The sequence below is a fragment of the Cataglyphis hispanica genome, chromosome 8, assembly GCF_021464435.1.
Source record: "Cataglyphis hispanica isolate Lineage 1 chromosome 8, ULB_Chis1_1.0, whole genome shotgun sequence".
NCBI lineage: Eukaryota > Metazoa > Arthropoda > Insecta > Hymenoptera > Formicidae > Cataglyphis > Cataglyphis hispanica.
Genome location: NC_065961.1, coordinates 6,932,614 through 6,947,303, shown reverse-complemented (window position 1 = coordinate 6,947,303; position 14,690 = coordinate 6,932,614). Strand labels below are relative to the sequence as shown.

Below are 14,690 nucleotides of genomic sequence, written 5' to 3'. Positions count from 1 at the left end.
TCCGCAAAAACTAAGAACGAGTTATATTTTGTAACATGATTAATACACAAAATAGAATAAACTAGCATATAATATCACATTAATAATAAAATATATTAATATCAAATATATATTCCATGATATTTGTGAAATTAAGTGTGATATCACTTTGTATCATTTGTTGGAATGGATCATATGTTAATCATATTGTGGTACTCACATTATACAGGAATAATTGACAGGATATGAATGGACAGGAACAGAAAGGATAATGATGCATGATTGTTGTCCTAAATGTGCAAGTCACAATTTCACAGTTTTATTCAATTTATCCCAACAGCACAATGCTGTTCCGCATAGGATAAATATCATTCCTAAATAGGTATCTGAAAAGCAAAGCAAATCATAAAGTAAATAATTCGTTACATTTCCTCGTGTAGAAACATCAAAATAATTTCATATATACTCACTTTTGTGTACCTTTTCCTCGCCCAAAAACCAGCCTGTAATTGCGGTGAACATAAAGGTAAGGGAATTTGAAACTGGCACAGCCAGAGATATATCGGTACTTTGCAGAGTAAGAAAATACAGCACCGAGCCGAACTGGTTAAGGATGAATGGCAGAAGATACTGTGTAAAACAATAAAATCACAATTATAAACATTATAAACATATACACATTATAAACATTAGTTTTTATAATATAATTTGGTAAAATATTAGAAACAAAAATGTGACAATATGTGTACCTTTAAATTGGTAACAAGAAACATGATTTCCTTGATAAATTGCTGATAAAAGGAGGTGGCTTTGACATTCTCCAGACCTTGCGCACCTTTCTTTATAAATGGATTAGTTACTCCCCAAAGAATCGCCACGAGACATAAATATAAGATAGAATCTGTAATAAACAAGATACATATCCATTAATATCTTTCCATTTCTATTGTTTTATTTTGCTTGTATTAATTTGTGAAAAAACAAATAAGTGTGAAAAAAGTTTATTAAAAATTCGGAATCTCACCTACAGTAACTGCCATTCTCGTCTATATATAACATATATAACAAAATATAAAATATCACAAACGTGATGCAAATATTGCAAGAATTGGTTTAAATTCAGGATACAAATTCTATTAAAACACGTCACTATAAATCGTAGCTATTAAGATAGGTTAGAAAAAAAATATCTCGAGATCGAGATTGAAATCGCAATAATAATAATATTGTGATTGAAGAATAAATTTCAAACGATCGACGCGAAGAATTGAACCATTATCACGACGAAAAAATCACGATATTTATACATAAAAACTTTTATACACTATGTTTAGTATATTACGAAAAACGGCCGACATTTTACGGAAATAATTTATCGCATACGAGATTTTTTAACACAATATATCTAATAATAATCGCGATAAATACCACATAAATACAGAGCGGTAAAAATACTACCGGCGACGCGTTGCAAAACTGATTCTGACTGATTCGAAATTCAAATTCGAGATTCATCGAATAGCAATATTGCCAATCTCGAAATATTAAAATAATCGAAGAGAGCGGTACGTGGAATAAATATACAAATAATAGTCAAAATATTTTAGAAAATGTTAAAAATGGTTGGATTACACATATATGCAGCAAAAATTTTAACAAAAAATATGATCGTCAAAAGTTAATGGCAAAACAAAATAATATACACACCTGACTATGATGATGTATGTATATACGTATACGTGTATTTTAGATGTGCTTCGACGAGAAAGTAACGTGAAATATGTCAAGACGATTTTGAACGTGTAGAAACCATGAATAATCAAATGATATCAAAATTATAGTAACAACAATGTTCCGTGATATTAAACTCGTGATAAATGTCGGACGCTGGACGAGAAACGTTTGCAGTAACTTTCCGCGCGCAAAATTTTTTTTGTGACGTCACGACGGTTCGAAATCTAGCAATGACCAAGATTGCCAATTTCAAAGTATTAAAATGATCGAAAAGAGCGGCGAAATAAATATGCAAATAACACTCGAAATAATTTAGTAAATAATTAGAAATGATCAAACCACACATATATGCAGTGAATTTTAATAAAGAATATGGCCGCCAAAAGTTAATGGCAAAATAATCCTAGTTATGTTGAATTCGCTAAATGCGACCATTAACATTGCATTGTCCAATAAAATGATTGACGGATACATTTATCACTATCTATTTTTCACAAACAGCAATTTGATGTCGAACCTAAAGATTTATCTAAAGATTTATCCCATGAATAATTAACACAAATTTTTTCGTCAAAGATATATAGTTTATACCGATATATTTTAATATTCCTTTAAAGAATGACTGTGGAATGACTGTGATCGGCCACTATAGTATTTAATACATATTAAAATAGGGTGTAAATCAGACTATATATAACATCAGTTTTAAAATTCTAAAAAAACTAAATGTGTCGATATTTTCTAAAATCATTACGTTATTAGCAAGAGCAAAAATTATTCAATAAAAAAAAAAAACAATGTAAATTTATTAAACAAAAATTAATAGTTTTAATACTAATGCAACGATATTAATTCACTGACAAATGTTCGATGGTTTCTAATTGTTCTAATTCTATCTTTTTTAAAGACTCGTATTGTACTCGTAGTCGTTCCAGTTTCATGGATTTTTCCAAATTTAAAGCCTATAATAAAAAAATTAATTAGAATCGATCGAAAACGAATAATATGATGTATTATTATCGAAAACCTTGTAATTATTCCCAAACCTGCATCTGCTGTTTCTGGGCTTCTCTTTGTTTCGCAGTGGAACGTAAGACATTTCGTGCACCGATTGTTTTCATTTTCTCTTTTTCTACTTCCTTCCCCAAATCGTCCAATATTTTGATAAAGTCATCGGTATTTTTCTCAAATTCGGTAATCACTGAAAATTTTCAGTCACGACATCGATAAATATTTTTTTGAAACAAAATTTATGACAAGATTGTCGAGCGATAAAATAAAGAATTTTTACGTTTTTATGTGCAGTTTTAAAAATTGCTCGATCCTAATATCAGAGTTAACTCGTTTAATTTATATATTATATAATGTTACGCAATAAAGTTATACATTGATTTATATATAATTTTTTGCATAAATAAAAAAAATTTTTTTAATTATGTTTCGCGCCACGATGATCAATGGGATCTATTCAGGCTGCGTTCGGGAAGTACGCTTACGCGCTAAAAGCGTCGCTCTATCTTTGTTATTTATTGAAAGTTGAACAAGGATGGAACACGCTCGTAGCGCTAAAAGCGTGCTCCCCGAACGCATCCTCAGTCACGAACGATTAAGCGTTCCAATCGACGAGATAAGATTGGTATTCGTTAATGCAATCGACATTAACACAAACGACATTAATTGTTACTCGAGTGTGCGGACGGTGCGTCTTTCTCGCAGATGTTCATCGAATAAATAGCGAATGCAGGCACACAGTGACAGTGGATAGTGAGAAGATCCGTGCTGTCAGTAGAGACGATCAGGTGAGAGTGACAAGAGAGCTAGAGTGCCTTTGTTGACATAGCTTGTCTGTCAATAGCGCGTGACAACATGACTTACTGGATACAAAATTTTGACATTCGTCCTTCAATTTGTTGGACTGATTGGCCGCTTCTGGTTCTAAAATGAGTAGTTTGCTAAATTCATCGATGTAAATACCGTACTTGGTCAATGGGTCCGCCATTTTCTCGCGTCTAGGACAGTCTAGCAATAATAAAATCACGCGATGTTCTTCATTCCGGAATGGATAGAGGATTCTGATTGGTCAACCGCCATTATTTCGAGCATTTGACGAGAAGCATCTACTTACATACCTCGTGACACTCTTGACAGTTTTATATACTATGATCGAGAGCTGCTGTCGCATTCGCCGTTATAATTCTGGTCAGTTCATAATAGCGATAGCTTCACGATAATGAGCAGTAATGATTGAGAAAATGGAGCGACGTGCGGATACGTTGAGATCCGCGTCTTTTTCGCTTTTTCCATGTCAGCGAATATAAAGCTTATCGATCGTTTATCGATGCTATATCGAGCATACTCGTGAACCGCGCATCGTCACGTCATTTCATCGCGAAAGTTTCCTTAGATATCTGTCAGTTATATACACACACGCAGCGTCTGTGATTATATCGACAAAATCGATATACGGTTCCTCGCGCGTCGTCGCGTCAAATGTCAGTACTCGGCCTCGGCTCTGCCAGGTTGTGTCGTCAAAAGTTCGTTATGTCGGGCGAGCACAAGTCGATAATTAATCCCTCGAAGTATATCAAATTGAACATCGGAGGCTCACTCCATTATACCACACTAGGCACTTTGCAAAAGCACGATACTATGCTACGTGCTATGTTTAGCGGTCGCATGGAAGCGATCACTGACCCCGAAGGTGAGGTATCTTACTTTGGCTTGCAATAGTTTTGAAAGTTTTTAACTCAATATAATAAACTCCTATGCAAAGCAGACTAAAATATATATATATATATATCAATTTTTTCGCTTGATTCTTGAGAACAAAATGATGAGCTATTTCAGTCTCTAAGAATTCCTCTCCCAAAAAAATGCTGGACTTAATATTTTATTTGTACCTTTCGATTGACATGACATTTTTCTCTCTGTCATAGGTTGGATATTGATCGATCGGTGCGGCAAACATTTCGGGACAATTTTGAATTTTTTACGGGACGGTTCAGTTCCATTGCCGGAAAGTACAAAGGAAATGGCAGAGTTATTAGCTGAAGCAAAGTACTATTGTATCAGTGAGTTGGCTGAGTCGTGTGAACAAGCGCTTCTTCGGAAAGAGCGTGAAGCAGAACCCATCTGCAGAGTCCCCCTCATTACTTCTCAGAAAGAAGAACAGTTACTCATAAGCAGTACTACTAAGCCTGTAGTCAAGCTGCTCATTAATAGGCATAACAATAAATATTCCTATACGAGGTAATATAAAATGCCTTCACTTGACAGTGAAATATTATGATGTTTTGATTTTTATTAATTTCCCTTAGCTCATACAAATGTAAATTAAAGTATAATGATAGACTGATGTAGTGTAGAAGCAATATTATCTCTTGTTCAACTTGTAGATTAATAATACTCTAAATCCATAAAAAATGATAAGAAAGTGAAATACATTATTCATGACGTATTTATTACTATTTCAATTATAAATCCATTAATGAAAATTAATCTAATTTTTACAGTACATCAGATGACAATCTATTAAAGAACATAGAATTATTCGACAAAATGTCACTTAGATTCAGTGGTAGAGTGTTATTCATCAAAGATGTCATTGGTTCAAGTGAGATTTGCTGTTGGACATTTTATGGACATGGTCGTAAAGTGGCAGAAGTCTGCTGCCATTCGATCGTCTATACAACTGATAAGAAGCACACAAAGGTAACATCATGCAATGCATACAATGATACAATGTTCAATGATATGTTCAATGTCCAATGATATCAGAATTGTGTAACAAATTATATTTTCAGGTTGAATTCCCGGAAGCTCGAATATACGAAGAAACATTGAACATTTTGTTATATGAGCATCGAAATGGTCCAGATCAGGAATTGATGCAAGCGACGTCCTCGCGTGGTGTGGTACCTTGCACGTCCGACGAAGAGGAGGGTGAGCGTTCAGGCTTGGCTCGCCTTCGTTCCAACAAACAAAACACCAACTGACCCAGTCTTGTTCTCCTCAGTCCACCGCATACCGCAATTCTCAGCGTCGTTCGTTCTTTCAAAACACGAATCAATATAAAATAAGATAAAATATGAAGTATACCGAGCACAAACGCTATATGATATTTGGTTATCATCTATCGTTTGAGTCTCTTTTTTTCTTTTTCCTTTTCGTCCTGTGCGTGGAACACTAGAGGAAAACTAGAGTTAAACTTTGATCAGACTATCATCTCGATACATTTCTCTTACATCACAACCTTAATTTTGAGCAATTATATGCTCTGATTGTTGAAAACATCTGTAAGAAAACACTCATTGACCCCGTTATTAACGTAAAATGGAATGACAAATTTGTCTAAGTTTTTTCGTCTTTGCTATACTTGCTATATAAGCGTATTTATAAATGTATATAAATGTGCGAATAAGAGAGAATGGCATCTTTTATTAATTTCATTCTATAAATCATATAAATGTAAACGCCCTATGCATTTACTATTCATGTGCCAAATTGTTATATTAAATCTACAACAGGAATAAGTCCAAGTTGCCATTCTGCGACTGATAAAATTATTTATGAATTTATACTCTATAACAACTTTTAAGCAGTCATTTAGATTAATCAAATTTATGAAAAGATTTTTGTGAAAACTAGAACTGTGTTGTTACCTGTTGTGTAAGTATTATTATTTTATTATTCTCATTTCTCATTATCATTATCATTGTGTTATCATCGTCATTATTGCATTATTATGATTAATTGTCATAATTATTAATTATTATTATTACTTCTTCCTACATCATTATCATTACAGTAAATCTCTCTTGTGTTTATATATATTTTCTTATAAATTTGCATAATTTGATATTTCAATAAATGATTAAAATATATTGTGTTATTTACTTTTTTCTGTAAATCCAGAATTTTATTAAACTGCTTAAAGGGTGATGTGGAGTAAACACTGCCATTAAGTAATAAATCAAAATCTAATATCATTTAGAAATGGTTTTAAACATTCTTCTTTGTTATTTCGATTGAATTAAAGATATTTTTTTAAAAATGTTAAATTACATATGTTTGAAGATTTCCAGCTTAATAAATATTAAAAAATAGTAAAATCCGGATAATTTTGATATTTTTCAAACGGTTATTCAACACTATCATATCACTTTTACATCATAATAGTCTATGTGACGAAACACGTCATACTTAATCTCATGTACTCGAGGACATTCGAATTGACATTCTGTATGAAGGAGGTATTCGAATATTTCCCTTCTCCAGCACTAGATTGCAAAAATTATCCGGATCTTACGTATGTGATACAATATATCTGATTTCAAATAAACAAACTTATTTTGAATTTTTCATTCTATTGTCATTTCAAATATATATTATTTCACTGCTATCATAATTGATATAGCGATTATAGCCGATCATTCTGACATATCCAATTTCACTTATATGAATCTCTCGAGTGACATTTGGAACCAAAACGTTTCAGAAATCAACGTGAGTAAATATTTACCGATCATGGATATGACGAAGGAAAAAACCATAATTTTTCCTTTTGCGATAGAATAATAATAAGAGATAAGTTTGCTCAATTTTCCGAAGGTGTTAAATGAGTAAAGATGGAATGGACAGAAACAATTGCAGACTCTGTGTGATCTATAACTGGCATAAATATATATTAAAATATACAAAAAGAAAAAATATATGTATATATATATATTTTTTTTTTGCGTATTTTTTTAAAAATACGATCTGTAATTTCCCCCCAAAATTAATAAAGGGACCACATGTATCGCGTGTTACATGCCTGCATTGTAGAATTCATTCATATCTCTGTAATCTATATGTTATATATTGAATCGAATATATCTATGTTGAATAAAATAATTTATAAGTTTTCCTGTTCCTTTTGCGCGACTTTATAAATAACCAATTGTAAAAAATTAAACATATAACAAATAATAGAGTATATATCATAAAATGTATTCTTTAAAATTAAAAAAAATTCGAAATATATTACAATATTACAATTATAAAATCAAAATAAATAAAAATGAGAAAGATATTTTTATTTCAATATAGAACATGATGCATTCGCGGTAATGAACAAAGTGAATTTTAAACAAATGACAAAGCTAATTCGTACAAAGTCAGATTTGTTTTGTTACTTGCTCAAACACATTTAATAAAGAAATTAATTTTATTACACGCAAAAAGCAAGCTGGAGCAAATATCTGGATCATTTGTATGCTTTTGAATATAATCAATTTTTTTTTAGGCAGGAGGAAAAATGAAAAACTTGAAAGGAGAAAAAATGGAAATATATAAGAAATTGATTCGAGTGTGACATGTATTATGAAACAAGGTATTATTATACATAAATGTGTATATATGATGGAGTTTGCAGTTAAAGACAGTATTTAGGGTGCAAACCTTTCTTCTTGAGACGGAATCGAATGTACATACACATGTTGCGGAGGTTGTCAACCCCTGAATTGGAAAGGCACATCAGTTCTTTCTGGATGACACTAGAAGTACCGCACGTCTAATATCGATACGCTACTGATCACCTTGCAAACGGTGTTTACATGAGAGTATCGTGATTGCTTCTGCATTTAACTATAAATAATATTTCTTCGATAAAACTACTGTCTACACTAACAATCGCGATTACACATGAGCATCGACAGAAGAATATATATTGGTGGAAAATATCAGATATCGCAAAGATGTCACTGGGCCGACTTATTATTTTAACATTTCTACCTTCTATATTCATCTCTTAGAATTTTAATGTAACTTTATATGAATTTCTACAAAGTGAAAACACAGAAATGTTCCTTCCTGCGATCGAATCATGAACCTCTATAAAACGTGAAAATCTTAGTACGTAAAAACAAAAAAAGATACTGAGCGACAATAGGTTTTTAATTTGTCTAAATAATATTGTCTATTTATGATTAATGTATATTAATCGTGTAACGCAAGCTTCGATAAAATTTGAAAGCATGCGACGAGTGTTGCGACAAATGCGCATGTCAGATAGTTTAGCTTCTAATTCGAATAAAATTGCAATTTTCTGAGGAATTTTACAAAGACATTATGTCCGTGCTTAACATGCGCTTCATCAATCTATTCGTATTCATGTTGGGTAAATATTGGATGGAGGAGCGTGATGTAGGCATATTTAAATATATCTAAGAGCAAAAATTCACAATTCTCATTTAATTATTTTTGAAGTTAATGTATTGATTTTCTTTTCAATAAATTATCGAATCCCCCATTATTTTCAATATCTATACAAGAGATACATTTGCTCCCAGACATATGTTCTGCCTTCTATTTTGTGTCAGAATACTATAAGTATTTTGCACTTATTATAATACTACAAACATTTCGCTTTTATCAGAAAGAATTTTGTAGTTATGATGATGTTACAGGTACTTTGTATTTATCAAAGTACTACAAATATTGTGATAATTGTTTTAAATTTATCATAATTTTTTTTTACACAACTATAATGCGTTTATCAAATTACCACTTCTGCAATTGCAATCCTTTGCATAATACAAACGCCTTTACCATTTTCAGAAAGCTCTACAATACATCTATACAATGCTGTATAAATTTACAAAAAACACACTTTTGACATACGCGAATTTCCGAATTTAGATCGTTCTAAAATACACAGCACTTGACGTAGTTTAACGCGAGTACATCTTTTTTGTATTTCTTTAACATTATCATTAATACAAGATCACAAATTGGTAACGCGTTATACGCAATTGCCTTAATTATATAATAGTTAAGTTTAAACATCTTAAGGCTATTCGTACACCCATCCATTCAACCACTATATACCCAAGGATTCAAAAATAAATTCTATTTCGTAAAAATAAAGAGATAATGTATTGACTTACAAATAGAAGTTTTATATAGTCTACATTTATAAATATATACATTTATACTATGTATGTCTAATCCCTAAAAACTTAAGGAATATACTTTGTAAGTGCAGTTGGAGCAGATGGGATGATATATGGAAAATTTTTGTATCTGATTATCAAACACAAATGTGAATGATGATTATTGAACTCAAATATATTGTTAATTTATAAACATAGGATATTATAATAATCAAAGAAAACTACAGTTTGAAATAAATATTGCAATGATACAAATAAATTTAATTCTTTTATTAATTTAATGTATAATAAACTTATTTAAAGTGTGTGTTTTTATTTCTCCATTGAAAATAAAAAGTATTGAATATATTTTGAAAAATAATACCTTTATAATACATGTGTTATATACTTTTATAATTCATGTTATATACTTATTGGACACAAAGAAAGTAAGAATGTAATGGATTATATATAATAGGATATAGAATTATATAGTAATAAGAATTGTATTAAGATATGTCAGAAAAGAAAAAGAGAAAAACTTATATGGAACCTAATTACTTTCCACAAATTTTCATCAGTATCATTGCATCATTTATATGAAATAATAACAATTAATAGATGTATTCAGTTAATAAATGAAAGGATTGAAATTATATTAAAAGCAACTACAATTTATATAATAATGAGTTACAAGAGATTTGTAGCAAATCTTATAAGACATCCAGAGAGAGAGAATGTAATTGTATTACATATTTTTTTACGAATTAAGAATATATATTATTATTTATATCTTTCATACTTTTATCAGTAAATGCGTGTGAAGAAATGAACGAGATTTTGGTGTGAATTCTATCAAGATTATGTTTTCTATTATTAGAGCATTTTCTATACACGACACAATAAAAATATTAGCCCGTATGTGTTGAATTACTTGTCAACTATAAAATGCAAGATCAGATCTCAGAATATGGAATATAATTTATGATCAGTCAAAATGTTTACTGCGCATCATATCATCCGAACATTTTAAAAAAGATATGGAATTGCATTACATCGTACAATTCTTTTTTACCTTTTAAATCTTAAAGCAACTTTCAAATTCCAATTTTTACAAGTTTCGTAAACAATAAAAAAAAGAACCTTTAAATCTTTGCGCATATAAGCTTTCTCATATTTAGAAAGCTCAGAGTCTATCGGACAACATTAGTAGTATATTAAATAAATATATGCGCAAAACACGATCTTGAGAGAAAAACTGAAATACTCTGTGTAATGATTTATTTTATTGTAATCAAAAATGACTTATATGTGATTTATTTTATCGTAATCAAAAATGACTCATATGTGTCCACTAAAAAAACGACACTATATCATTCCCACATGCTCCAATGGAGCAGTCTGTCAGCAGCAATCAACACATTAACACACCTTGCACTATTTCATGTGCTTATTACTGCATAACCCGCCGTTTCAACTTTACATAGTAATACAAAGTGTTACATAATTTTACAATAACTCACATAATTTGTCCGCTTCCGGAGATCAGTTCATGACACATGGTGACTCTTGATTTACATAGCTGCCTCGGTCTTGGCGCGTTTACAAGAGTTTACTGTGTTCTCTTCCGCAATACACTCGTTATTTTCCTCAATAGTTGGTGAGATCGATCGCTTCTTTGAAACGCATGCCTCGGCAACGGTGTTACTTTTAACAGTTGCGGTCGCCGGTAATGTAAACTTAACTATTACAGCAGTCATATTATCGCAACCCGTTCCGTCACCAAGAGTATCCGGTGCAAGGCAATGATCAAATAGCTGAAACACACGTTAGATTTTCTACTTATACAAAAAAAGAATACTCTGAATTTTTTAAAGAACAAAAATATATGCGCGCGCAAAAATTGAAAAATTTTATACTTTACTCTAATTATCTAAGTAGAAATTAAATTGACAAATAAAATTTGCAAAAAATAAAAATAAAATAAAATAAAAAAATGTTTTATATGAAATGTAACGCAATTCTCCATACCTCTTCGCAAATTTTTGAAATGTTCTCGTAATTTTGCGATAAACGGGTGCGGACGAACTGGACAACGTTTTGACTGGTCATAAAGTTCCATATACCATCGCACGCGAGCACCATAAACTCGTCTCTTCCCGGTTCAATCGTAATATGCCTTACGTCCGGCAAAGCGGAAATCATTTGTTCCTCAGCTGGTAATACCATATTTTGCTTATACGCGTGATCGCCAAGCGCTCTCGAAAGATTGAGACCGCCGTTCACTCTGCCGTCGCCCGTCACCTCTCCACCTGCTTTTACTATACGTTCCATTTCCGGTGCGTCCTCAGGTTTATGATCCAAACTAAGCTCGACAGCCTGGCCGTCTCTGCATAAAACACATCGAGAGTCTCCAGCATTGGCTACATACAACTCGTTTCCTTTGAGTATCGCTACTACCGCCGTGCATCCACTATCCGAACCAGGCTACAAAAAAAAAAAAAAAACATTATTTATGTCTCTAAATTTTCATAATCAATATACCCTTCTCTTTTCTTAATTTTGCTTTTATCTATAATAAATAAAACAAGTTTAACAAATCTCGTAAAAAAAAAAAAAATCAATATATATTAATTGTACCTTTTCTAGGTTTATCATAATATCACGATCCTCGTCAGAATCATCTATATCTTCTTCTTCGATTTCCTCATCATCATCGGTTTCGTCCTCGTCAATATCTTCTGTATCATCCTCATCACTGCAAAGCGATTTAAGAAAAAAGAGATAATCTTGCAATTTGAAAACAATACTTTGAAATCACATATTTATTTATTGAATAATATAGTTCTATACCTTTCAGGGATACCATCGAACGTCTCATCATTTTCATCATCGTCCTCGTCTTCTTCGGAATCATCACTGTCCTTTTTCAGTAAGCTTTGGTAAAGATCCACAGGTTGAACTCTTCTTCGACCACTGCTAGTTATTCGTTCTTGTTGACCTGCATCTCCATTTTCCACAGGAGTACAGGAACTGCTGGATACATTGTCCCCTCCGCCCTTACTGCTGTCCGCATCTCCGACCCTTTTCAATTTCGCGCCATTAACTTCCACTTCGTTTGCATTAGACTCTGCACATGGCGGCGTCTTGCCAGGACTCGAAACTTTCTCTTTCACGTCCTCCGAACTGTCGGGCATATCCATAGATTTGGCAGGTTCTACATCCGCAGTAGATCCCACTGGTGGTGACACATGAGCAGCATTACCGTTGCTCGTTGTCGAATCCAGCACTTGTTCGGCTTCGTTTCCTGGACATTCGGATTCTTTTCGCTCCACTGTACTAGACAGAGTTGATCCACATGGTTGACTGGAACTACTAACATCTGTTTCGTTGGTATTCCAGGCAGTCATAGACGACGAGGATGACGATGGTGGAGATGGCGTCGATGAACATCCCGCGCCAAGGGATGAACAGGTCGCTTTCTCTCGTTCTCTTCGACCTCGCAGGAAAGGACTCGCAAATGCGCGCTTACCGCACTTCTCACCTTTCAAGCTTTTTATATGAGTATTCAACATCTCTGACTTATATTTTGCCATTACTTGCTCCAATGGCATTGTTGCCTCCATACACAGATTACTAACATTCTCTTCTTCATCTATATATAATGTAATGTACGAAGACAATCTTATTAAAGATTTACTCACAGATGTAAGTAAAAAAAATAAATTAACACTTGTAAAGTGCACAATTAGCAAGATTATCTGGATAAAAGTATATCCCGTAATTATGCATAGCCTTAAGATGAAAAAAAACGCACCAGATTCATTATCACCTTCTTTCTTCTCCGTTGTTGACGCTTCTGCAAGTTCATGAAGAATTTTGACCACCTCAGGTTTTGTAAGAGTAGCATCAAAACCCAAGAAAGCATCTATTAGAGCTTGTCTGATATCCCCTTTTTTGTAAGCTTCCGTCTCTTTAATAAAGTCAGGAAGATAACGTGCACAATACGTCGCCACCTCGTGTCCTCCATGACCATCGTATACGGCAAACAGTGAACAATTGTCATCAAAATCTATGCAACAATTGTGCGCATCCTACAAATAAACAATTGTAATTAAAAATTTCAATAATCTTGATAAAGTTTCTATTATAGAAATTCTAACATTGCAAATAAATTCAAACATCGATATAAAGTCTACTATTGTAGAATCAAATTTCTGTTCTCTCAGGTGGCCAATTTATTCAATTTGACCGTAAAGATTACCATCAGAAGGAAGATAAAACAATCACGCATATAGATAGAATTATCATATAACAACTTTATCATTTATTATAGATATCATTATAATTGATATAATTTCCGTATTATATATATCGAAGAAATATTTTGCTGACAAAATCATGTCTATATAATAAAAAAAAAAAATACAATATCGATTAAAGCGTCGCCTGGATCACATTTTCATCAAGATATCTCGTCTATTGGCGCGAAAAGAAGAGAGCGTGATCGGCGGGCGTTAGTCGCATCATACCCGAGATTCTCGGTCGCTGCCGGTTTCGCCGGTGACCCGGCGAAACCAGGTGGAACGCACGGTCTCAAAACTCGCCGAAACCGGATAACGGCAACGGTGCGCGCGCGCGCGCACGCGTGCGTCGCGATCGCGTTGCCGCCGCTGCACGACGTTCCCGCTTACCTCCTGACTTATTCGCCAGCCCTGCATCGAGCTCGCGCCGTACGCAACATTTTTTCCCGCTTCGTCGCTCGACTCCTTCTTCGTAATCGGCTCTGACAGATAAGCTCCCATCTTTCGAGATACCGGCTGGCCGTCGTGTCGCTCCCGCGGCGTCCGCGCGTAATATATCGCGTAATATTACGACAGAAAACAGAACCTTTGGCGTGCGTGATACGAGCGCGGCGAACAGTCGTTAACTAGCCTCTCATGCCCGGTTTGGCTTTCTGTTTTCCAGGACGCCGCTGGCGCCAGCTGGGCCGACACGATACGGCGCGCGCTTTCGCGCCAAACTTAAAGCGACGTGCGCATGTGGATCGGAAATGCGAATGCG

The 14,690-nt window shown here is 33.4% G+C and overlaps 3 protein-coding genes across 5 annotated transcripts; 1 reads left to right on the top strand and 2 right to left on the bottom strand.

The window, feature by feature from the left end:
• Positions 1–83: 83 nt before the first annotated feature.
• LOC126851585 (transmembrane protein 234 homolog) lies at positions 84–3,859 on the bottom strand. 3 transcript variants are annotated; one of them, XM_050595699.1, is made up of 4 exons: positions 3,589–3,859; positions 729–880; positions 450–609; positions 84–365 (listed from the first exon to the last, which is right to left on the bottom strand). In XM_050595699.1, exons 1-4 carry the CDS (start codon positions 3,710–3,712, stop codon positions 283–285), a joined length of 519 nt encoding a protein of 172 aa, XP_050451656.1. In that variant the 5' UTR covers positions 3,713–3,859; the 3' UTR covers positions 84–282. The 3 variants fall into 3 exon arrangements, 2 of the variants coding, with proteins under 2 accessions (XP_050451656.1, XP_050451657.1); XM_050595700.1 differs by lacking the exon at positions 3,589–3,859 and adding an exon at positions 1,004–1,652; XR_007687711.1 differs by lacking the exons at positions 84–365; positions 450–609 and adding exons at positions 1,687–2,675; positions 2,760–2,914 and having other exon boundaries at positions 774–880; positions 3,589–3,749.
• A 60-nt stretch (positions 3,860–3,919) lies between these two features.
• On the top strand, positions 3,920–6,596 carry LOC126851580 (BTB/POZ domain-containing adapter for CUL3-mediated RhoA degradation protein 3). The gene is made up of 4 exons (XM_050595690.1): positions 3,920–4,414; positions 4,650–4,962; positions 5,226–5,424; positions 5,517–6,596. Exons 1-4 carry the CDS (start codon positions 4,204–4,206, stop codon positions 5,706–5,708), a joined length of 915 nt encoding a protein of 304 aa, XP_050451647.1. The 5' UTR covers positions 3,920–4,203; the 3' UTR covers positions 5,709–6,596.
• A 1,461-nt stretch (positions 6,597–8,057) lies between these two features.
• LOC126851540 (probable protein phosphatase CG10417) lies at positions 8,058–14,578 on the bottom strand. Its single transcript, XM_050595625.1, has 6 exons — positions 14,321–14,578; positions 13,444–13,720; positions 12,480–13,281; positions 12,267–12,384; positions 11,658–12,113; positions 8,058–11,443 (listed from the first exon to the last, which is right to left on the bottom strand). Exons 1-6 carry the CDS (start codon positions 14,429–14,431, stop codon positions 11,201–11,203), a joined length of 2,007 nt encoding a protein of 668 aa, XP_050451582.1. The 5' UTR covers positions 14,432–14,578; the 3' UTR covers positions 8,058–11,200.
• Positions 14,579–14,690: the final 112 nt, after the last annotated feature.

Coding starts and splice junctions, on each gene's coding strand:
- LOC126851585 (XM_050595699.1), bottom strand. CDS start 3,712: ATGGCGGACCCATTGACCAAGTACGGTATTTACATCGATGAATTTAGC. Junction 610..728: donor TTCTTGTTACCAATTTAAAG/GTACACATATTG, acceptor TGTTTTACACAG/TATCTTCTGCCATTCATCCT. Junction 366..449: donor CGAGGAAAAGGTACACAAAA/GTGAGTATATAT, acceptor TTTGCTTTTCAG/ATACCTATTTAGGAATGATA.
- LOC126851540 (XM_050595625.1), bottom strand. CDS start 14,431: ATGGGAGCTTATCTGTCAGAGCCGATTACGAAGAAGGAGTCGAGCGAC. Junction 13,282..13,443: donor AGAAGGTGATAATGAATCTG/GTGCGTTTTTTT, acceptor CATTATATATAG/ATGAAGAAGAGAATGTTAGT. Junction 12,114..12,266: donor TTATGATAAACCTAGAAAAG/GTACAATTAATA, acceptor TTTTTTTTGTAG/CCTGGTTCGGATAGTGGATG.
- LOC126851580 (XM_050595690.1), top strand. CDS start 4,204: ATGTCAGTACTCGGCCTCGGCTCTGCCAGGTTGTGTCGTCAAAAGTTC. Junction 4,963..5,225: donor AATAAATATTCCTATACGAG/GTAATATAAAAT, acceptor TAATTTTTACAG/TACATCAGATGACAATCTAT. Junction 5,425..5,516: donor CTGATAAGAAGCACACAAAG/GTAACATCATGC, acceptor TTATATTTTCAG/GTTGAATTCCCGGAAGCTCG.